A 22,114-nucleotide genomic window follows, 5' to 3' on the forward strand; every position below is an offset into this window, starting at 1 on the left:
TGGCCCTGGTTAGTATTTGGATGGATGATGTCCAAGGAATACCAGGGTCTGACCCAGCGGGAGGCAATGGTAAACTACCTCTGAATGTCTCTTACCTTGAAAACTCTTTGGGGTCCCCATTAATCAGCTGTGACTTGACAGCACATTCAAAAAAAGTACAGTTTGAATTCCAGTTCACTTTACACACTTATATAGTATCCTTCACAGGGTCCTTTCTTAGCTAGAGTTTTCAGGATGGTTTTCCTGAATGATTGCCAAAAAAAAGAAAACTGCAATACCTACAGTTGCCAGCCTTTGGCTGGCAAACCCCAAGAGTATTGAGAGGGTGGAGACTTCTGAGATGAAACAGTAAGTGACTTCACGTTGCTCTAGGAATTTCAAAATCTATATGGTAAAGCCATAGATATTTTTGAAATTCCTAGGACTTCATGACATCATTTACTGTTTTTGAACAGGTAATAACATCATGAAATTTTAGGAATTTGAAAAATAAAAAATAGTGTCAATGGATACCTGGATATCACTTCCTGTTTTAGATCAGGAAATGACATCATGATGCTCTAGGGCTTGCAAAGGTTTCTATGGTAAAACCATAGAGATCTTTGAAACTCCTAGAGCTCCATGATGTCACTTCCTGTTCCAAAACAGGAAGTGATATCCAGGCATCCATTGATACCATTCCCCTACTACTCCACTGAACAAGGGTGGGGGACAGGGAGCATCACCAGGAGGTCTCCCACCAGGATCAGGTAGTTGGAAACCCTGGCCATACCACACATGAGACAATTACACTCCACAAAGGAAGATGCAAGATAAAGAAAGAGAGAGAGACCACTAAACTGGTCTTGCTTAGATCACAAGTTCAGCCATGGAGCTTTTATGTAGGTCCTGAATGCCTCTCTTTACTATGATATTTCTAGGGTTTCAGTGGTCTCTCACTAAAGGGACAGACCAGTTCCATACCTTTCAGTGTTTCACAGATAGAAATAGGAACGTACTTAAACCATTCCAAGTCACATATAATATATCATGTTTTTAACTCAAATACACAATACTAAAGGTTCCTTTCTGCCTATCTGCTGCATGCATTTTGTCTACCATGCCACATTTTCCACTGGGTTAAAGCCAATTACATTTTTATCAAATACAATTGTGATTTTCCTGTAAGGTATTACCAACAGAGAAAATTTTATCATCAACTGCAGGTGAAATATCAGGCTGTGCATTGGGTTGCATCTTATGAGTTCATGTGATGTGCACTGAAAAGATTTATTTACTTAATTCATTTATACCCTGCCTTTCTCCTCACTGGGAACCCAAAGTGGCTTACATTACTCTCCTCTATTTTATCCTCACAACAACCTGTGAGGTAGATTAGGTTGAGAGTGTGGGACTGGTCCAAGGTAGCCCAGCAAGCTTCCATGGCAAAAGTGAGGATTCTACTCTGACACTCTTAAACACTACACCACACTGGCTCTCTGAGTTTCTACAGAGCTGTTTCAGAAGCATGACTGAGTGGCATCGTATAAGCAATTCTAACTATTCACACTAACAAGTAGGGATGCCAACCTCCAGGTGGCACCTGGAGATCTCCCGCTATTACAATTGATCTCCAGGCAACCAAGATCAGTTCCCCAGATAAAATGGCTGCTTCAGAGGGTGGCCTCTGAGGTCCCTATCCTCCCCAAACCCCACCCTGGCCAGGCTCCTCTTCCAAAATCTCCAGATATTGCCCAACCCAAAATCTCCAGGTATTTCCCAACCCAGGGCTGACAACCTACTAACAAGATTATACATGTGGTGTATTTATTATATATGTTACAATGAAACAGTTTGCTTTCCCCTCTCTGATGTGTGAGTTGGTTAATCTCATGGGTCGGAGTCCCTGATGGGTTCTGCTTGTTGGTTAGAATCATAGACTGCATGAGCACCTTAAAGCAGTTGCTCCCATCCCTGTAATTTCTTATTAATATATAGATGTTGTTTCAGCTGTGTGAACCTTATTCCTGACCTGCAAACAAAACTGAACATCACAATAACAAGACTCATACCACCCCAGGACACAACAGGAACAGTTACTAATTTGCCAGGGACAGGAAAACAGGGACTATCACTGAACAATCAGGGACAACTGGAATGCATGAATCTGTATTCATAAAGTGTTTCCAGACTATACACTACATTAATCCATATAATGGCCTAATGCTGCTTGAATGCTTTCCTTAAGGTTTTGATTGGTCTTTTTTTTTTTTTCACATTCCCAAAGGTTTAGCCCTGGCCAAAACCTGAAAACACCCTAGCCAGCTTGTGTAATTTTGTTCATGGTTCAGGGGCTCATTGGATGCATCTCTGACATATATTGTGAAGTTCATAAACCCTCTAATGCAAACTGAAACCTGTACCCTGCTGGATTCAGAATCTTGGTATATTTTTTGGATAGAAGACAAAATTGGGCTGAAAATAGCTCCTTATCTGTGAAACACAGGGCTACTTCCCATGCTAGAGGAGCAGTCCCACAAGTCACTTCTCTGACTAAATGTGCAATATGGGAAGGATTTATTAGCTTATCTATAAATGAACCAGGCATGAGCATGCTTAATTATTCCCAGACTCTTGGCATATCCTTGTTTGTCTCAGGGTAAACATATAAAACCTCCCCAAGCTTCACATTTAGCCACAGAGAATATGGCAGTCTGAGAATGAGCTCTTGGGGCAAATCTTTGGCGTGTCATCTCTATAGGAAGTGGGATCATGAAAAAAACAAAAAAAGGTCACTGGTGATTTTCACATATAATAGGTGACTGTTGATTTTTAAAAGAAAAGGAACATTCTAGGGTTGTTGTTTGCTTTTTTGTATCTAGAGGGCTGTGTGATTGGACTGATGATTAGTTAGAACCATAACTCTGTTAATACATAGGAGATCTAACTGTGATACACAACTTCTCCGCAAATTGAAGAAGTCATGGATATGGTTTTTAACTCCACTTCATTATACTTTATAAATAATGAAAAGGCCGCCCTCCCCCCCCACACACACACACACACACTTTTTGCAGGTACAGAAACACAAGTTAGTCCTTAACTGACTTGTTTATTTTGGAATTAAGTGTTTCAAATGAGATTTGCAGGTGCCTTTTGTAACTATTACTGTTAGTAGTGCTCAATAACAAACAGAACAATCTACAGCTGAAACAAAAGAGATGGGGGACTAAGAATACTAACCATGTATTAATCATATCCTGATTAAGTGCTTTCATGGGTCAAACTGGGGCTGTCTGTGCAAAACTCCAGATGTTCAGGCAATTTCACAATGAACTAGAAAATTTCTAAAACTCATGCTACTGATTCCAGTGAATGTATATGCAGCTGTGTATAGCTTCTATTCTTTCTGAAGCTTCAAAAACTGACTGTGTGCATTGCTGTCACAGTTTTCTGAATATATCAACATAATCATGATGAAGTATGTCTGGACAACCTTGTCTGCCAATTTATCCAGGCTCATGAACATTACAAATTTGTGTCTGGGCAATAATTAATTTTGTTCTATTTTATGCTGCGATTAGAACAAAGAACATGTGAACATCCCACTTTTTACTTCCATGGGCTGGCCATAACCTCTCACTATATATACTCTGTATATATAGAGAAAGAGAGAGCTGATAGCACTGTATACTGGGGAAGCTTCAGCAAAAACTACAGATAATCTAGTTTCCAGGTGGGACCAGGGATCCCTCGGAACTATAGCTCATCTCCATATTACAGAGATGAGTTTCCCTGAAGAAAATGGATGCTTTGGAGGGGGAACTTTATGGCATTGCACCCCACTGAGATCACTGTCCTCCCCAGGCTCCACACCCAAATATCCAGGAGTTTCCCAACCTGGAGCTGGCAACCCTACCCCCACCCCCTCTGATGGCCAGGGAGGACCTGACAACCCTACCACAAACCCTTCCCCAAGATTGTCTAGCTACAGCCAGTGCATTAGCCTCAATCTACTAGACTTTAGAAAACTGTGCTGCTATATCCAAGAAAATATGACAGAAGCTTCTTTACTTCCCCAAACAGCAGAAGTTGAACACTTTTAGATCAGCCCATTTTAAAAAAAAACTGCTGCCTAAAGTAGTAAGATTTCTTTTTGGAGAATACAATCTTTTAATTGACTCCTCAGGATCAGATGTTTCCTCCTGCCACAGATAAATTCAACCTACATAGTAGGGATTTAAGAAATTAAACAAATAAAAGCTTGAGTCTTAGACTGAACATGGTGGTTTAGTTACCTCTATGTATGATGCAGTCAGACTCTAGGGACAGCTACCTTGGTGGGTAAAGTTTTCCATACCCTGTATTTCCGTGTAACTTTTTTTTGTATCTTACTTATTTTACACACACGTGCACACACACAATAGACTTCGAGGGATAATTCAAAGTGAGGGGAAATTTACCATAAGGTGAGAGGGAACTTAACACAAGGATTAAGTGTCCAGATTTAGAAGTTAGCGCAGGCCTTTGGCATTTTTATACCTTAAGCAAAAAGATGATGAACTTCCATGGATTTCTCATTTTATGGCTGGGAATGTATATAGAATTTAGAATTTTGAAGCACTCAGATTAAGGTTGCAACCCTAAATATTTACTAGGAAGTAAGTTCTATTTAAATCAGTAAACTCATTTCACAGTAACTCTTGAGAAAACTCACTTGTGCTGCTTTAAAATTCTCCAAAAAAATTAATGTACATTGCATGGAACTACAAAACAGATCTCATGATATTATACATTCAGTTGAATTCAAGACCCAAATGCCTCATTTTGAATTGTGCCAAATTAAAACCTTCAGAAAGAAAAAGGTCAGACAGTATAAAAAAACTTCATAATTATTCAGACAAACATGATTCCTAAGTGTTTTACATTTTAGCTTAGCATTAATGCTAGGCAAGCAGAGCATATGTTTTTTCTTTCTTTATACAAGACAGTTCCAAGAAAAATCAAAGTGAGGTCTGTTTTACATAGCAGAAGAAAAGAGAATGATTACCATATTCTAAAATAACAGACAAAGTGAAGAAACCATACCACAGCATAAATGTGCATGAGAAAACTGTATATATCTTTGTACATCTTTAAACCTTTCTACCACACTATAAACAATTGCTACAATATTTACATTTGACTCACAACCATCTGAACATATGCCTGGCATGGCCAATCCCAAAGGACTTCAGAAAGCCATAGCCATGATGTCATTTGCTATTGAGTGTAGAGGTTTAGACTAGCTTCCAAATGCACATTTTCATGGCAGCCATTGTCTCTTGTGAACTGTTTTACCAATCATCATTCTTTCAGATCGCATCTCTGTTGCTTGTAAAGGTGTGCCTTTAGTTTTATGAAGGCATAATATACCTAGCTGCATTGTGCGTGGTTGAAAGGGGGAAAAATGTTACTCCTTCCTGAAATCAGCACCTCTCCTCCACAGTGCATGTACTCATTTTGATGCAGATAGCAGTTCCATGTGTACAGCCTGTTCTATGTGAGGAAATCTACCCATTGCAGTGAATGGGGGAAAGGTTTATGGCAGGGGACCACTATTCCTCCCTGTGAAAGATGGAGATTTGGAATTATATGCAAATGCCATAGCAAGATATGGAGTTTATTTGCTGTTCACTGACTAAACTGAGTGGCTTCTAATTAGGTGTACTGGTATATGTGAGGAAATCTTTTAAAGTATATTAATGATTCTACAGGCTATGTGTACTGGAGTACACATAGCCTGTACACATGAGAGGGAGGGCACCTTGGCCATCTTCTGGGCATGAAGTATGGGTCACTGAGGGTGTGTGTGGGGGGTAATTCATTATTTCCTTCATTGTGCAGGGGGTTGTACTAGATGACTCTGGTGGTCCCTTTCAACTCTATGATTCTATGAGTTACAGTTCCTATCCCTTCCTATACTGCCTTGGTTATGTTTCTGGAAAATACATTGTCTGCTGTATAACCAAACATAAGTCAAGAGGTTGGCACAATTTACAAATGAAGTTTATTTTCTCCCTTGGAAGGGGTTAAAAGGTTATTTTGCAAAGAGGCTTGAAACTATTTACAGTTGTATCACATAGCTTATGTTGGGTACAGTCAGTAGGAAAATGATTCAGTTAAAATGTATGAGTTTAGGGGCACAGAGCAACTATCAGCCATGACTTTTATTGTGACACTCAATAGTTAGTTCTCCTGGTTCGGGCGATAAGCATCTCCCAGGCCCCTAGTAGGATTTTTAGTGACCTTTTAACAGATGCCTAGTTTGGCCTTTTAGTTTTTTTGACAAACATAGAGAGATTAAATTTTACCTGTGAGCCTCTTCATTAGCCTGCCACCTCAGAAGCCAGAGATCTCAGATTTCCTAAACCAGAACCTCTGACAGTTAATCCCTGTCTGACTGGCAATAGCAGTTTAATGGATTTTTATTGTCAACTTTCTCCTCTCATCTAGTTTCTCCAAAGTTCCTTGGACCCTGCTTGGTTGTTACCTGCTCTTCACGTACTCCAACTAGGCATAAAGGATATTGGTTGTGTATAGCAAGGCACAGGACATTTGACCATGTGTCATATTCCCACATCTACAAGGCATTGCATTATAAGTCCTATTTATCTCATATTCAAATGAAAAGATACATGGAATAGAGATGCCTACAGAAGGCCAGACAAGACAGATCTTGCTGACCCAGTTGTGCTCCACCTTCCCAGAATAATGAGGATTTCCTTAAAATGTATTTTAGTTGTAATGGAACTTGCTAGCACTCCCATAGTATTGGGTGACCACTTTGTGAGCTTTTGGGCATCTCTAGGGGATAGGGTTGGGTGGCCATGGTGTCTTGGGCAGACGTTAAAGGGTTGATTGATTGACATTGTTGTTTCTGTGACTTGTAACTGGAAGCAGTGTTCTTTCCCACCCTATTTCTTTCTAGACTTGGCCACTAATTTGACTAAGTCCTTCATGGCAGCCTGTTCCAGCTGTGCATGCGGCGTCTTTCTCTCTTAAGAGTCATGAATGCTTGACTAAGCATTCCATGCATCTTAACACTTGCAGACACCTTTTTGGAGAATCAGAATTAAATCTTCCAATCGTTTACTTAATGGGATATAAAAACTTTCAACTTAAAACCATTCTGAATTTATCAAAGAAATACAGCTGTCTTGGGTCCATCTTTTGAAGAAAGGCAGATTTAAACATCTAAATAGAATAAATATACATCTGAAGAAAAACTGAACCTGGCTTCACCCTACTTTGATCCCTGTAACAGTAAAAGACTAGAAGAGCTCAGCAGTTCCTGGGGACAGCAGCCATCAATGGATTGTGCTGATGTGTGCCAGCCACTTGGTAACAAGCATCTATGTTTGAAAACAGTTTTGCAAATTTAAAAATGAATAGTCAGACAGTGAGATATAAATCAAGCAAACACAATAGACATACTGTATTGAGAGATCCGTATGCAAAATGGGAGGCTTTGGGAGAAATGGGAATGTCTGTTATGTAAAATATTGTAAGGCTTGTGGTTTTTATATAATTTTTTTTAAATAAAGCAAGCATCCTACTTAGTTATAGACTCCCATAAGGGAACAGTTTAACTACGAAATCACAAGATGTAGACTCTGATGGTGGGACCAAAAAGAGCAAGCAGGAGGTGCCTTCTTATACCATAATGAAATGATAGCCCCACATTCTATAACATGAAACTACTACCTCAATTGGGATCAGTTGCTGCTATTGCTCTATCTATGCTGCTTTTCTGCTGTATCCTACCAGAAAAAAATTAACAAAGAAGATTGTTACCACCTGAGCCTTAGCAAACCTTTTAAGAAGCAAGTTTCACTCTGAACAATGGAAGTTTATTGTAAAAAAGTAAATTTAAGATTAAAGTGTGGAAGAACAGCTCAGCTGGATCAGAACAAGGGTCCATCCAGAAAGGCATACTGTTTTCAGAGAGCCAGCGTGGTGGAGTGGTTAAGAGCAGTGGACTCTAATCTGGAGAACCAGGTTTGATTCCCCACTCCTCCACATGAAGACTGCTGGGTGACCTTGGGCCAGTCACAGTTCTCTGAGAACGCTCTCAGCCCCACCTACCTCAAAAGGTGTCTGTTGTGGGGAGAGGAAGGGAATGTGAGTGTAAGCCGCTTTGAGACTCCTTAAGGTAGAGGAAAGTGGGGTATAAAAAACAACTCTTCTTCTTCAACAATGGCCAGCCATATTCCTATAGGAAGAGCACAACCAGGATGTGGACTCAACAGCCCTGTCCTTCTGTTTGTTGCCAACATATTAGCATTGACAGCTCTGGGTTGTAAAAGTCCTGGAGATTTTGGAGATGAAGCCTGGAGAGGGTGGGGTTTGGCAGAGGGAAGGAGCTCAGTGGAGTACGATGTCATACAGTCCACCCTCCCAAGCAGCTATTTTCTCCAGGGAAACTGATCCTTGTGGTCCTAGCCCCCTACCTGGAGGCTGTCAATCATACCACCTATAGTATTTAGAGGTACAGAGACTTGGGAAATGAAGGTTCTTTTTCATTAGTTGGCTGAGTCAGCATTACAATGGCACTTGGATCAGCTTCTTTTCTTTACTGTAGCTACAACTACAGAATCTCTTCCCTGAGGGAGTTTGCCAGGTGTCTTCTCTATGCACCTCCAACAGCAGGTAAGCTCATTTTCTGTTTTAAGCAAGCTTTAAAAAAAATTGTACAGCTTTTGTATTGGTTCCAACAACTATTTCTGTTTTACAACACTTGTGTTATTTTGTGTTGTCTTTACTGAATGTGCATGCATTGATTTTATGTGCTTTCTACACACACCACTGAGTGTTTTAATTTAGAAAATGTATTTTGGACATTGTATAAAGAAACAATAAAGACATCAATCATTAATGGTGGTTAAAATTGATATTTGAATCAGAAATACCCCAGATAAGAAACCTTGAGATGCACAACTCAAATATCTCAGTGCCATTGAGTTCATTATCCATGCTCAGCTCTGCCAGAGCAAAGAGGGCCTGCAAATGAGGAATCGACATCAGGGAACTTTGAAAAATCAGACTATTTTTTTTTAATTGGATGATTTTGTAGGAAAATAGGTTTGGAGAGAAGCCATTAAATAATGGCGCCCCAAACAAAACAGCTCTATAGAATACAAATAAAATATATTTCTGCTTGAGATAACATTAGATATATTCCAGTAAGAACTTACTTCCAGCAAGTTAGCAATAAAAGGTTGCCAAACTCCAGGTGGTGGCAGGAGATCTCCTGCTATTACAACTGATATCCAGCCGATAGAGATCAATTCACCTGGAGAAAATGGCCGCTTTGCCAATTGGACTCTATGGCATTGAAGTCCCTCCCCTCTCCAAACCCCGCCCTTCTTAGGCTCTGCCCCAAAAACCTCCCAGCGAAGAGGCACCTGCCAACCCTAGGTGTACTTGATTTCCATTATACATCCTTCCTACAAACCTTTACTGGTTACCTACAACTCATGGCCAGGAGTTCTATACAAGCACTGAGCTCTCCAATTCTAAGAGAGAATATGGGGCAAGGGGGCTTTTAACAAAATACACCAGACCCACACAAATTCCCCTCAATTTTAGACCTTCCTGTTGGTAATAATCGTAGGCCATGCCCACAGCCATAAAATTATTCATATAGAATACATTCCACTATAGGCAAAAGTAGGAAAGCATCTACCAACAGCAGTTATTCCTCTTCTCATTATACCTTCTCAACACTGGACTCATCCAAACAAAGACTTCTCCAGAAAAGGGGTATCACCAGAAATATAGGGTGAACCACAGTGAATTGGCCAGTGAAAAGTAATATCTTGAAGAGCCTCATCTTATTATTAGGCTGGAAGCTACTCTCCTGGAAACCTTTAATTCCAGGGAACTGTCACGTTAATTGCTTCTGTTCCCTATGCTGAATCCTAAGAAAACAAAGAGACCAGCTAGGCCACAGCATTCTCCTGAGGCTGATGTTCTGCTCTTCCCTCTCCAGCACAGGCTGGAGCCCAAGAAGGCCGAATCAGTACTCCTCAGTGTGGATTTTGATGGCCATCTGAATAGGCCTCCTATCCCCCCTTCATCTGTTCATTTCTTTGCTGGAGTACAAGACTGCATATTGCTTCCCTTGGGGCCATAGCTATTGGGATCTTGACATTGCCTCTGACAGAAGAGAAGTTTCAGAGCGGTTAGTGAGGCACTTCCTACTTGGCCACAAAATTCTCTCAAACACTATACTAACAAGGAAGTGAACCCAGCCTTCTGTATGAGAGGGAGGATCAACCAAATGTACAGGGGGAGAGGGGCAGGCAGGCACTCAGCCAGCTTACTAAGGAGGGAGCATACCTGGTGCCCTAACATCAGTGGATCCAGAAAGAAATGTTGAGCCAAGACCAGGCTGTCCTGCTGTGCCAGGAATGAAGTCACAGAAAGACACGACAGAGAGATTCGGCCAGGGAGCCAGAGAGTGCCCTTGAAAAGAGGTAGGGGAATGAAATCATATCCCCTGTCACTGGAGCTTTCCTATTTGGCAGATGGCTGCAATGCATTTTGGAAACAATTGAAAACACCAATGGAAGATGGGGGCACCCCTTTTGAGGACACATTAAATTGGACCCCCTGAACCAAACTTAAGCAAACTTGGGGGTTCTTCTAAGGACTGTCTCCTGCAGCTATGCTGCAAATTTGGTGACTCTACCTTGAAAAACTGCACACCTGGAGCCTCAAAAAAAATTCCTATAGGCTATAATGGATCAGAATGATTCCTTATTTTCCTGCTCCTGTGGGTCATATTCTTCCATGCACCTTCCTCCTGTGTTGGTTGCTCCTCTATTTGTTGAGATACCTTTATCTCCTCTTGTTGCCCCTCAAGAGTGCTTCATGAGTTCTGTCCATGAACTCTTCACCTTCCCTTATAAAATGGAGTGTGGACAAGCGTGCCTCAAGTCCCTGTATCTTCTTCAGTAGGCTCTACCAACTTACATTTGCTGCAAGTGTAATTGCTGTTACCCTCAGGTGAGAATACAAACAGATGAAGAAATATAGGATGGCATGTAGCAATACCAGCTTTCCAAAATTTGATGTCCAACATACATATTTGAAGTGCCATGGCACATGAAGGATTATCAGGTATGAAAGCTAACAAATTATACACTGTAGCAACAGGTGAGACTATATTGCACATTTTCACTACCTTGTGGAAAGAGATTTTTACATATCTGTCAGTTGTAGATTACAATCATTGTGCATCATCTAGGAAGGAAAAATCCTGGTTATAATTTTCTAGAAAATAGGCACTCATAACTGACAGTCACTTGGAAAGAGCTGCTAGGGCAGTATGACTGAATGATATTCATAGTTCTTTTTAAGTGGCAAATTGGAAAAAAACACCCTGCTTCATCAAAAGTGGCTGTGGTTCGTCACATTTCAATATATTTTTGAAAAAGCTCAATACACTTAGAAGAATTTTTTCCCCAAGGCAATCAGGACTTTGATTACAGTCTACATTTATCAACTTTTAGAAAATCAACTCATACGTTAGGAGAGCAAGTAAAAGTCAAGTGATGGAATTTCCCTCCCCCACATATGGCCTTTTATCACTCTCACTGGGCTGCAACGATCAAGGGGCATTTTAAGTTCGATTGCAAAAATTAAAGTTTGGATTCTACCAACTCTTGAGTTGGAAAAAGCAAACAGCTAAGTCAAATTAGAAATGCATGTCCCACAGAGATGTGAATTGGGAAAAAAAATCTGGTTTCATAAAACTGATTTTTAAAAAGCCAATTAATTAAGAAAATCTATCAAAATAATCATATACAATGAAACCTCAACCTTGTATTTTTTCACTATGTTAAGTTTTTCTTTCTATGTTTTCTGAGCTTGTTATTTCAAAGAGCTCAAGTCTCCTGCCAATTTATAGAGCTCGAAGTATGATCAGGAAGGGAAAGAATGACAAATATCCTTGTTCTGCATGCAAATTCTGAAGCCATCTTGCCAATAATTGAAAACAACACATTATCTTGAATATTAAATCACCATCAAGTCAAAATATTATGTTCCGACACTAACACTGCACTTCAGTGATCCCATCACACTGGAAATAAAGTCATAGGATACTGACCGAATCCCCTTTGTCCATGTATCTTGAACATAAAGTCTGTCACCACTTTCTGGTCCTAATAATTTTTGCATGAATTTTTGCTATATTTTTAACCCTTAATTGCCAGAAATTAAAGAAAAGGATAAGATTATGGAAATAACTACATCAAATCTGCTCAGCCTATTCTTGTTTGCTTGCTATCTAGAGGAATTTTTGAAAATGGCAGTCACTCAAATGGGTCTTGTGCCCATAAAAGAAAGATGTAAGAAGAAACACAGAAAGTGCTATATTTGCTAGCAATATAAAGGGACCCAGACACCTCTGAATACTTGTGTCATAAGAGAATTCCACTTGGGTTTGTCTCTGTTATACTATATGAATCTTTAAAAGGTGCCTGTGTTGATTGATACTGAAAGCACCTCAAAATGTATTATTTATGGAGATGGTGGATTTCTGCTGTAGAGATATTGAAGATTAATGTGAATAATGATTACATTTCATCCCGTTTTTGCATATGTCAAAGGAAACATTTTCTATTGTTGTTAACTGTGATCCTTACACCCTCTTCAGATGGCATATCCCAGGTGACAACACTACAGATAAAAGCAGAATGGGAACAAGCATGTGCCAAATGCAGGCTCCATCAATATAACTGGAAATGTTTGAAAAAGCAATGTTCCCGTTCACATGAATGGAACCTACATATGTACTTTCTGTATGCACATAGGCTCTATGGTCTCATTCTGTTGGTACACAGGCAATGCCACCACATTCACTTACACTCATCTTCTAGATGTATTGTCTTTCCTTTCCCAGGAATGACATCTACAACTGTTAATATAACTTCAAGGAGAGATAGAGGGAAATAGAACCTATTTGATGTTTTTATTAAAAGTATTAATGTAACAGTTAAGACTACCAACAGTGAAATGTATCCTAGAAAGGGAGACCAAGAATGAGGATCAACATTCCACAAGTTAATTGAAAATTTTCTACAGTAGAACACCAACAGAAGGATTAGTTATTTTATCACCCCTACCTATTTTGTAAATGCTATTTTCAGGAACCAACACTGTAAATACTGTGTTTTTTCCTCTGTGTGTATATATGTATTGGGGTGGGGAGAGAGAGAGAGAAAATGTAGATATAAGAACTTCTTTATCTATATGCCCTGGTTAGTATTTGGATGGGAGACCACCAAGGCATACCAGGGTTGCTGTTAAAAGGAAGGCACTGGCAAACCACCTTTGTTAGTCTCTTGCCATGAAAACCCCCCAAAAGGGGTTGCCGTAAGTCGGCTGCGACTTGACAGCACTTTACACACACACATTCCTCCACTGGGAAACTTTGCACCTTATCTATATCTGAAACTGGTCTCATGGCTGGAGACAGGGTGTTTTGGGTAGACAGCAGGCTGGATTCCAAAGAGGGCATTCAACATTGGATCATTGCTTGGTTCTTCTGTACCTGGCACAGAAGTATATAGCCTGCCCAAAGGGCTTGCTTTGTTTAGTCTTTATGGACTTAAAGATTTTATTCTGTATCTAGAGATATCTCTCTTTACCTCTTTTTTCTATAAGCACTGAGAGAAAGAAACAAATGAACCAGAATGAACGGAGTTAAATCATTATCTCATTGAGCACCAGATCTGCCCAGAAAGAACAGGGGATTCTAAACAGATGTATATGGAGAGACAAAGTTCCATTAAATGTTTTACAGATGGTTTCTAAATTGATTTCTCCACATAGGTTGTGGGGGGGGGAACTCTCATCTAAGGTCCATATTGGGTCAAGAGTTGTCATAGTATCATAGAATCATAGAGTTGGAAGGGACCACCAGGGTCATCTAGTCCAACCCCCTGAACAATGCAGGAAATTAACAACTACCTCCCCCCACATCCCGTGACCCCAACCCTCCCCCCCCGCCATGCAGGATGCCACAATCAAAGCACTCCTGACAGATGGCCATCTAGCCTCTGCTTAAAGACCTCCAAAGACGGGGACTCCACCACCCTCCAAGGCAGCACATTCCACCGTCAAAAAGTTCTTCCTAATGTTTAGGTGGAATCACTTTTCTATTAGTTTAAACCCATTACTCCGTGTCCTAGTCTCTGGAGCAACAGAGAACAAGCTAGTTCCCTCATCAACATGACATCCCTTCACATATTTAAACATGGCTATCATGTCTCCCCTCAACCTTCTCTTCTCCAAACTAAACAAACCCAACTCTCTAAGTCTCTCCTCATAGGGCATAGATTCCAGACCTTTGGCCATTCTGGTCGCCCTCCTCTGGACACACTCCAACTTGTCAACATCCTTCTTAAATTGTAGAGCCTAAAACTGCACACAGTATTCCAAGTGAGGTCTGACCAATGCAGAATACAGTGGTAGTATTACTTCCCTTGATCTAGACACAATACTATCGATGCAGCCCAGAATTGCATTGGCCTTCTTAGCCACCATATCACACTGTTGACTCATGTTCAGTTTGTGGTCCACTAAGACTCCCAGATCTCTTTCACCTGTACTGTTGTCAAGCCAACTATCTCCCATCCTGTACTTGTGCGTTATGTTGTTTCTGCCTAGGTGAAGTACTTTTCACTTCTCCCTATTGAAATCCATTTTATTGCTTATGGCCCAGCTCTCCAGTCCATCGAGGTAATTCTGAACTCCGGGGTATTAACTACCCCTCCTAACTTGGTGTCATCTGCAAATTTAATTAGCATGCTCTTGGTGTGATCTGCAAATTTAATTAGTATGTCCTCACAATGTAACAACTAAAGAGATCCTCAGAGACACTCTCAGGGCTGTTGTGCAGATAAATGAAGTAACAGTTGTAAATGTGCTACAGAAACAAAAAATAATAATATTTGTCTTCAACTTTTCTTCCATATCTGGCTTTGTGTCTAGATTAATTAAAGTAAAGCACAGCCAAAAACAGGTCATGATTCTTTTTGCAATTGAATCACTGACAAAAAGAGCAATTGTTGTATTTGAGAGAACTGTACCACGACAAGGGTCCATTTTCAGTATCCCTGATAAATAACTTGTCACTTTATACAGCCTGAACAGATATCATTTGCTGCAATATAATTACTGGAAATCAGTCAAGATTTCTCAGTTTCTTTCTTCACATGATTAAATTTCCCATGTTGCATTTTGCATGATCCACATGTTTTGGTATAAAAACTGATAGTACAGCTTCAAATTTTCAGAGACATATTGTTTGTTTTATATTTGTCAGTTGAGTTGAAGTAAAACATATTCCTTGCTGACAGAAATGCCTCAAAATATTCATGGACATTACCATCTATCAAAAAAACCTATAATTCTGGCAACCCAGATGCAATCTTTTCCTGCATACTCCAAATATTCACTGCAATACAAACAGATTTACTGGGGGGGGGAATATGTATTCCAAAGCATAATATTTATCTGGGGTCTATGGTGGGTAAGGAGGTGTAGCAGCCTCCATAACTGACAGCTGAAAATAACATTGTTTTCATCATTTGGATGAGGATTGAGAGTTACATTTTTCTCAATTAATTTTTAATTCTTGCTTCTGATTTTACAGAGCAGTTACATGTTCATATATTGCTTCACAGATGTTTATTTTGGCTTAGGCTCTATTCTCACAGTGCATTTAAGACTATATCTCTTACTGCTATCTTTTAAAGCTGTTCAGGTCATAAGATACTATGAAATTGCGCTTTATTTTATTTACTTTATTTATAATTCACCTTTCTTGAGACTCAAGGAGAATTACGCAGTGTAAAACAATGTAATCAAATACCATGAGACATACTGTGGGAGCCTTCCTGACCTTCTTGGGCAGGTCATTACGCAAGGAAAAGACATGTGTGTGGAGCTATTGACCTTACCCATTTGAAGTGCATGCATCTTCAGAAGGCTTAGCTCAGATGAGTGATGCTGTCATTGTGGAGTGTAACAGGCATGGTTACATTAATACACTTTGTAGGAAATGTAGTTGTTTGGCTACTGGGAAGCAGCAGTACCCTGCCTCTCAGTATTCACAGAGTTTGTCATTTGCAGTGATCCTAGGGATAGATCTCCCCAAAATGGCAAGGTTCTGTTTCACAACGTGGGGAAGATGTGTATTTTATCATGCAGTTTTCAGTATATAGCTGATGGATCTCTGTCAGTCTCTTGGATGTACAGTGAATGCCCACGAACTAGGAAACATTACAATTGTCACACTTGGTTACATGGAAGGGCCTCACAGCCCCACATTCCCTTTCTAAGAAGCAACACACCAGAGGAAACTGGGAAAGGCATCTGTGAAAAAGTCATAAGTAGTGTATGTATGATAGCAAATACCATAGAACTTGGGACTGAGGATAGGATGATGAAGGAGGACTGCTTACAGCAAAAGAGGGGCAGAGGGAGAAGAGGGTTCCTGGAGGTGTCTATATGTCAATGCTAGAAGTCGCCAAGCCAAGGTGGGGAAGCTGGAGTGCTTGGTGCTCAATATCAGTTTAGATATAGTTGGTATCTCAGAAGTATAGTGATATAGTCGGTATCTCAGAAGTAGTCACCCCTGGGTATAGGCAGGACCGGGAGGGGTGGCTTGGGGAAAATGTGGTACATCAAAGAAACATAGAATCAAATAAGTTAGAAAACATCAAAGGAAAACTCCCTAACAGGTGGAAAAACTGGGCCCTAAGGGTTACTTGCCCTGACCTGGATAGCCCAGTCTAGCCTGATCATGTCAGATCTCAGACGCTAAGCAGGGTCGGCCCTGGCAAGTATTTGGATGAGAGACCGCTAAAGAATACCAGGGTTTTGACACAGAGGCAGGCAATGGCAAAACCCCTCTGAATGCCTCTTCCCTTTAAAACCCCACCAGGAATCACCATAGGTCAGATGTGACTTGACAGCAAGAAAACGGGTTTACCGAAAAGTGGGAATGTATTATTGCCCACTTGATCAAACCATTGCTGCTGATCTTGAGATGAGAAAGGAAATAAAAGAAGTGATGAAAACTGATAATCTTATGATACTGGGAGACTTTAACTATCCTTGTATTGACTGGGTAAACATGTGCTTGAGTCATGCTGTGGGAATGAGATTCCTTTACATCACAAAACCAGCCAGAGGGGTAGTGATCTTGGACTTGGTTTTGAGTGGGGCTCAAGACTTGGTGATGGATGTAGTTGTTGTTGCGCCAGTTGGGAACAGTGACCACAATACTATTAAGTTCAACATTCATAATAAAGGAAAGTTACCCCAAAGTCCAAAACTGTAAAGTTCAATTTCAAAAGAGGGAACTTTATAAAAATGAGGGGAATAGTTAAAAGGAAGTTGAAAGGAAAACACAAGAGAGTTAAATCCCTAGAGGTTGCTTGGAAACAATTTAAAACCACACTAATTGAAGCCCATATAGAATACATCCCCCAAGTTGGGAAAGGCACTGCCAAGAATGCCTGCATGGTTAACAATGCAAGTCAAGGAAGATATTTTTAAAAAGAGGTTTCTTTAAAAAAATGGAAGGTCTGCCTCAATGAATTGAACAGAAGGGACCACCGGCTGGCAAAAGGAATGTAAGTCAATAATTTGGCATGCAAAAAGAGAATTTGAGGAGCAGGTTGCTAAAAGCATCAAGACAAACAATAAATATTTATTTCAATGTTTCAGACCAGGAAACCAGCCAAAGAAGCAGTTGGGCCTTTGGATGACCAAGGAATAAACAGATTGCTAAAGGAAGATGGGGAGATGGCCGAGAAGCTCAATGTATTTTTTGTCTCTGTGTTCACTGTAGGATGTGTGAGGCATGCTCCCATGCCATAGCCACTATTTTCAGGAAGGGAGTCTAAATAATTGAGTCAAGTTGATGTGAACAGATAAAGTTCTAGACTCATTGGGAAAACTAAAAATTGATAAGTCTCCAGCTCCTGATAGGAAACAAAGGGAAGTTCAAAGGGAACTTCAATATGAGATAGTTATTCTACTAACCTGTATATGTAACCTATATCTAGATTCAGCTGCTGTACCAGAAGACTAGAGAGTAGCTAATGTTGCACTAATTTTGAAAAAGGGGTCCAGAGGGAAACCAGAAAATTATAAGAGTAGGAATAGACAGAATCTGGACTAGATAGACCACTGGTCTGATCCAGCAGGGCTCTTCTAATGTTGTTGTTGTTAATTGCATTTATAGCCCGCCCTCATTCCCAGCAAGCTGGGCTCAGAGCGGGTCACAGCATTATAATCTTAAAAACGTCAGTTAAACCATACTTTAAAATTACATACTCCAAACAATACAATGAGCAAGTTGGCATTCATTGTCACAGATCATAGGCACTTATGTTTCACACTGAATAATGAGAATTTGCACTAGGACTGATCCTCTCAATATATAAAGATGGAAAATCCTTAAAACAGGTCTTTAGCCTCCAAACATTGTAGATGACTAGTGACACATTTCACATATGATATTTTTTTCTTATTCTGTTGTGCAGTGTTGATAATAAATTAAGTACTACATGGTTATCCAAATGGGATCTGGTTTTTAAAAAGAACAATCGTAAACCCCCAATTTTCAACAGTTGGATACATTTTGAAAGATACAAATGCTTTTCTACAGCTGCATGGAATAATGATTCTGGCTGACCTAAGTAATCCAGAGTGGAGACAGGCATAATCATGGAGTTTTCTGCTATATCTCCATGGGCAGCATCTGCTTCTGTGGCCAGAAGGCTATTCTAAAGTCTAGTTCATCTTGGCATGAAAATATTAGTACTCTGTGGGTAAACGCCGTCTCAGTCATTGAAGTAATGTATTGTTTCTTATGTATTCTACTAAACAATGAAGCCATTTAATTGCAATAATTCCTATTTCTCTTCCTTCTAATACTTCTAAAACAGTATTGCCAAATGTTACCAACCTTTGCAAATGTGAAATATTAATTTACTCTTAATTAAAGAGTGTCAGCTTAAAAAAATACCTTAAGTGACTATATTAGATTATGCACTATTTAATACTTAGAACTATAATTATTTTTTTGGGTCATGGATACCTATGATCTTCTCTGAAATATAGCTTATTCATAGGCCTTAAAGACTAGATCTAAATTCTTATGCATAACTGTGTATACAAGGTCATGGTTGTATGTTGGTGCAAACTGGATGTGACAGGACAGCGGTCATTTTTGAACTTTTTTCAAGCTGTGAGGACAAAAAAAATTGTTGCTGGCTATTTAGGGCCTGGCTCAAACCAATATTTCAAGTGGTCACACAATAAATGTAGCCTTTAGAAGCGTTTGATACTTTGTAAACTAGTGATTATCTATCATCAATCCCAGTTGTATGGGACGAGGAAGGTGGGATTCCAGTTAAAGTTCCACCCTCGCACTTCTGTCAGCCTTGGCAATTCATCTGCAGTTGAGAGGAAAGACAGCGAAACACATAACACATTGAATGGGGGAAGTGTTTAGCTTCAACAGTCTAAATCTATTTGTAACAATAAGCATAGCATGCCATTTTAAAACCAGACAAACATAATACAGGGTCATATTGTCCTATATACAAATTCTGTTGCATGGGATTCACCGATCCAAATGAGGATTACACATAGCACCACTCACTATGCTAATATATCAATAGTCACATCCTTGTTTGTATTGCCTGTTCCTGTTGTAGCCATTCCTCTTTTCTTTCACAACTTTCAGTATATTGATTCAGCAGAAATTAAAGAGTATATTCCACCCTCCCAATTGAGAGACACTGGTATGGGGGGGGGGACCAACTACCAAGATTAACAGAGAACCATTAGGTGGAGGTATTAGGTAGCAGAGAAGGAAGCCTTTGAAAACATCTGTGTCAGCAGAGTGAAAGCAGGGAAGAGTCTCTGTTCATCCCTTGTTACAATTATTTTTAACCTGGACATTATCAGAGGCATCAGCCTTTAGGCATGAAAGGCTCTTGGTCCTTGGATCTTAGCCCCTGGCTCACACCCTGGAGCCTTGATTGCTCAAGCCAATGGATCCAGGACCAGCCATGGGTGTTGGCATTGTATATTTGTTTAAATTGTAAAAATTTTGTTTCTTTGTAAGCCAGTTTGAGTCCTTGGTGGGAAGAATAGCAGGGTAGAAAAGCATAAATACATAAATATAATTTTATATTGTTCAGGCCTATTCCATTCTCTAAAATGCATTCCACATGTCAGAAGTATATTTAGACACAACCTCATCTGTTAATGGGTGGTCAGGCTCCATAATAAAGTCCATTAAACTCTAAGGGTTTCATATTTGGGATCCCTTGCATTTGGATAAAGGTCAGGACATGCAGTACAAAATCAAAATAGAGATGTAAATTTAAAATGTGGGATCTCTCTTGTGCAAAAGTTTTGATTTTGTAAATAAATGCATTCTTTAACATGAAGAATGATGTAATGAAACAAAACTTCTGCTTACCTTTGTTGTACATGTTGGTTGGCACTTGGACATCACTCAGAGTGACGTTCACAGGTAAGTTATTAAAATGTTCATTTGGTTCCAGGATGAATTCCTTTCCAAGTTCTAGGAAGTTCCCATCGTCATCCCGTTCATTAATAAGGACAGCATTGAAATATTCATACTGCAACAAAAATCCAGTAATTATATCCTCTTAGAGCTCTCTTATGTATTAAGGCACATCTGTTTAGCATTCATTAGGTCTTACAATATACAATATCTTCTTGCCAGTTTTCACCTCTCTCCAGCATCATGGATGTGATACAAAAATATCCATTACTTCACATATTCAACATGAGACTCGAGCACTTTAAAAGTCTATGTTCAATTTGTTTTTCTATTTTTTAAAAACCCCCGAAATGCTTGCTCCTGGCAGGCAGGTAGTGTAATGGCTCCAAGAGTCCAGATCCTATTGCTTTACTCCCATTTGTAAAGATTTTTGATGGCATCCAGCTGCAATGTGTGGCTTTTGGTGGAGCTTTCATCCAATGAGATCAGGACAAACTATGTGCACTTTGGGCCAACAAATAAATCCTGCTACCTATATATGAAGGTTCAGCCAATAAACTCTCATTTATATAGAATGGCAACTTTTGACATGTAGGGAATTGTTGCAAAACATTGCAATTACTATTAACTCAATGAACTGCATATGCGTTGTAATTAGCATCTTATTTAATAAATGCATATACATCTAGATATATCATTTTAAGGAACGATTTCTAGATAGGCTTTTGCCTTTCGGTGATATTAAATAAAAAGCAAACACAATTTAGGTAAATTTATTGTTTTACTTTTGCATGTGATCTTGGTCAAACCAGGGTTCCATCAGACTCCGTATGAAATGCTAAGTCCCCTTTTCAATCTGTTAGAAATTCTTAACTCATTGATCATTGGGAGTTTTAAACAATGAAAATAGTTGAGGTAATATGATTTCAAATGGTTTGGGTTTTTAAAAATTATAATATTGTTTTAGTGATAGATATATTTAAAAGTGAATAATAATTATTTTTTAAAAAAATGGAAAAGATGACAATAGTGTAATCAGCACTATTTCCTATGTCCGAAAGACTAGTTCATAGTTATTACATTCCTCCTCATGATTTTGTGCACTGGTCACTCCCATGTGGAGTCAGGCTGGGGGAGACAAGTCAGCAGTTATCTTTAGTTTCTCCAGCAGCCAATGATGGAAATCTCTGCTGCATGTATTTAGGGCTTAGTTCAGACTAACCTTTCTCCATATGGGTCATACAATGTCCCAGAGAGGAATTTAGCACAGTCAATCAGTTTATAGAAGCACTTAAGATTCTGTAAATAACTGAGTATTTATGATCTATCTCAGCTATACAGGATCCAGTTCCACCTGCACACTATGAATCACCTATGAGGTCTGCCCTATCTTGCATTCTCTGTGTAACAAGGATTTAAATAAATCCCTTAACCTATAGAATTTAACTGTTTCTCACACAAGGTTACAAACTGATCCCAAGTCAATAAGGAGAGATTCACAGAAATGTTTACAATAAGGAGCAG

The 22,114-nt window shown here is 39.5% G+C and overlaps 1 protein-coding gene across 2 annotated transcripts in view; it reads right to left on the reverse strand.

Annotated features, from left to right (window-relative positions):
• CACNA2D3 (calcium voltage-gated channel auxiliary subunit alpha2delta 3) overlaps positions 1-22,114 on the reverse strand; it is a 698,701-nt gene that overhangs the window by 353,557 nt on the left and 323,030 nt on the right. For both annotated transcript variants that reach the window (XM_056853929.1, XM_056853938.1), the window contains one exon: positions 20,543-20,705. In XM_056853929.1, the coding sequence (XP_056709907.1) occupies positions 20,543-20,705 (163 nt within the window). The remainder of the gene's footprint in view (positions 1-20,542; positions 20,706-22,114) is intronic.

The sequence above is a fragment of the Euleptes europaea genome, chromosome 1, assembly GCF_029931775.1.
Source record: "Euleptes europaea isolate rEulEur1 chromosome 1, rEulEur1.hap1, whole genome shotgun sequence".
Classification (NCBI taxonomy): Eukaryota; Metazoa; Chordata; class Lepidosauria; order Squamata; family Sphaerodactylidae; genus Euleptes; species Euleptes europaea.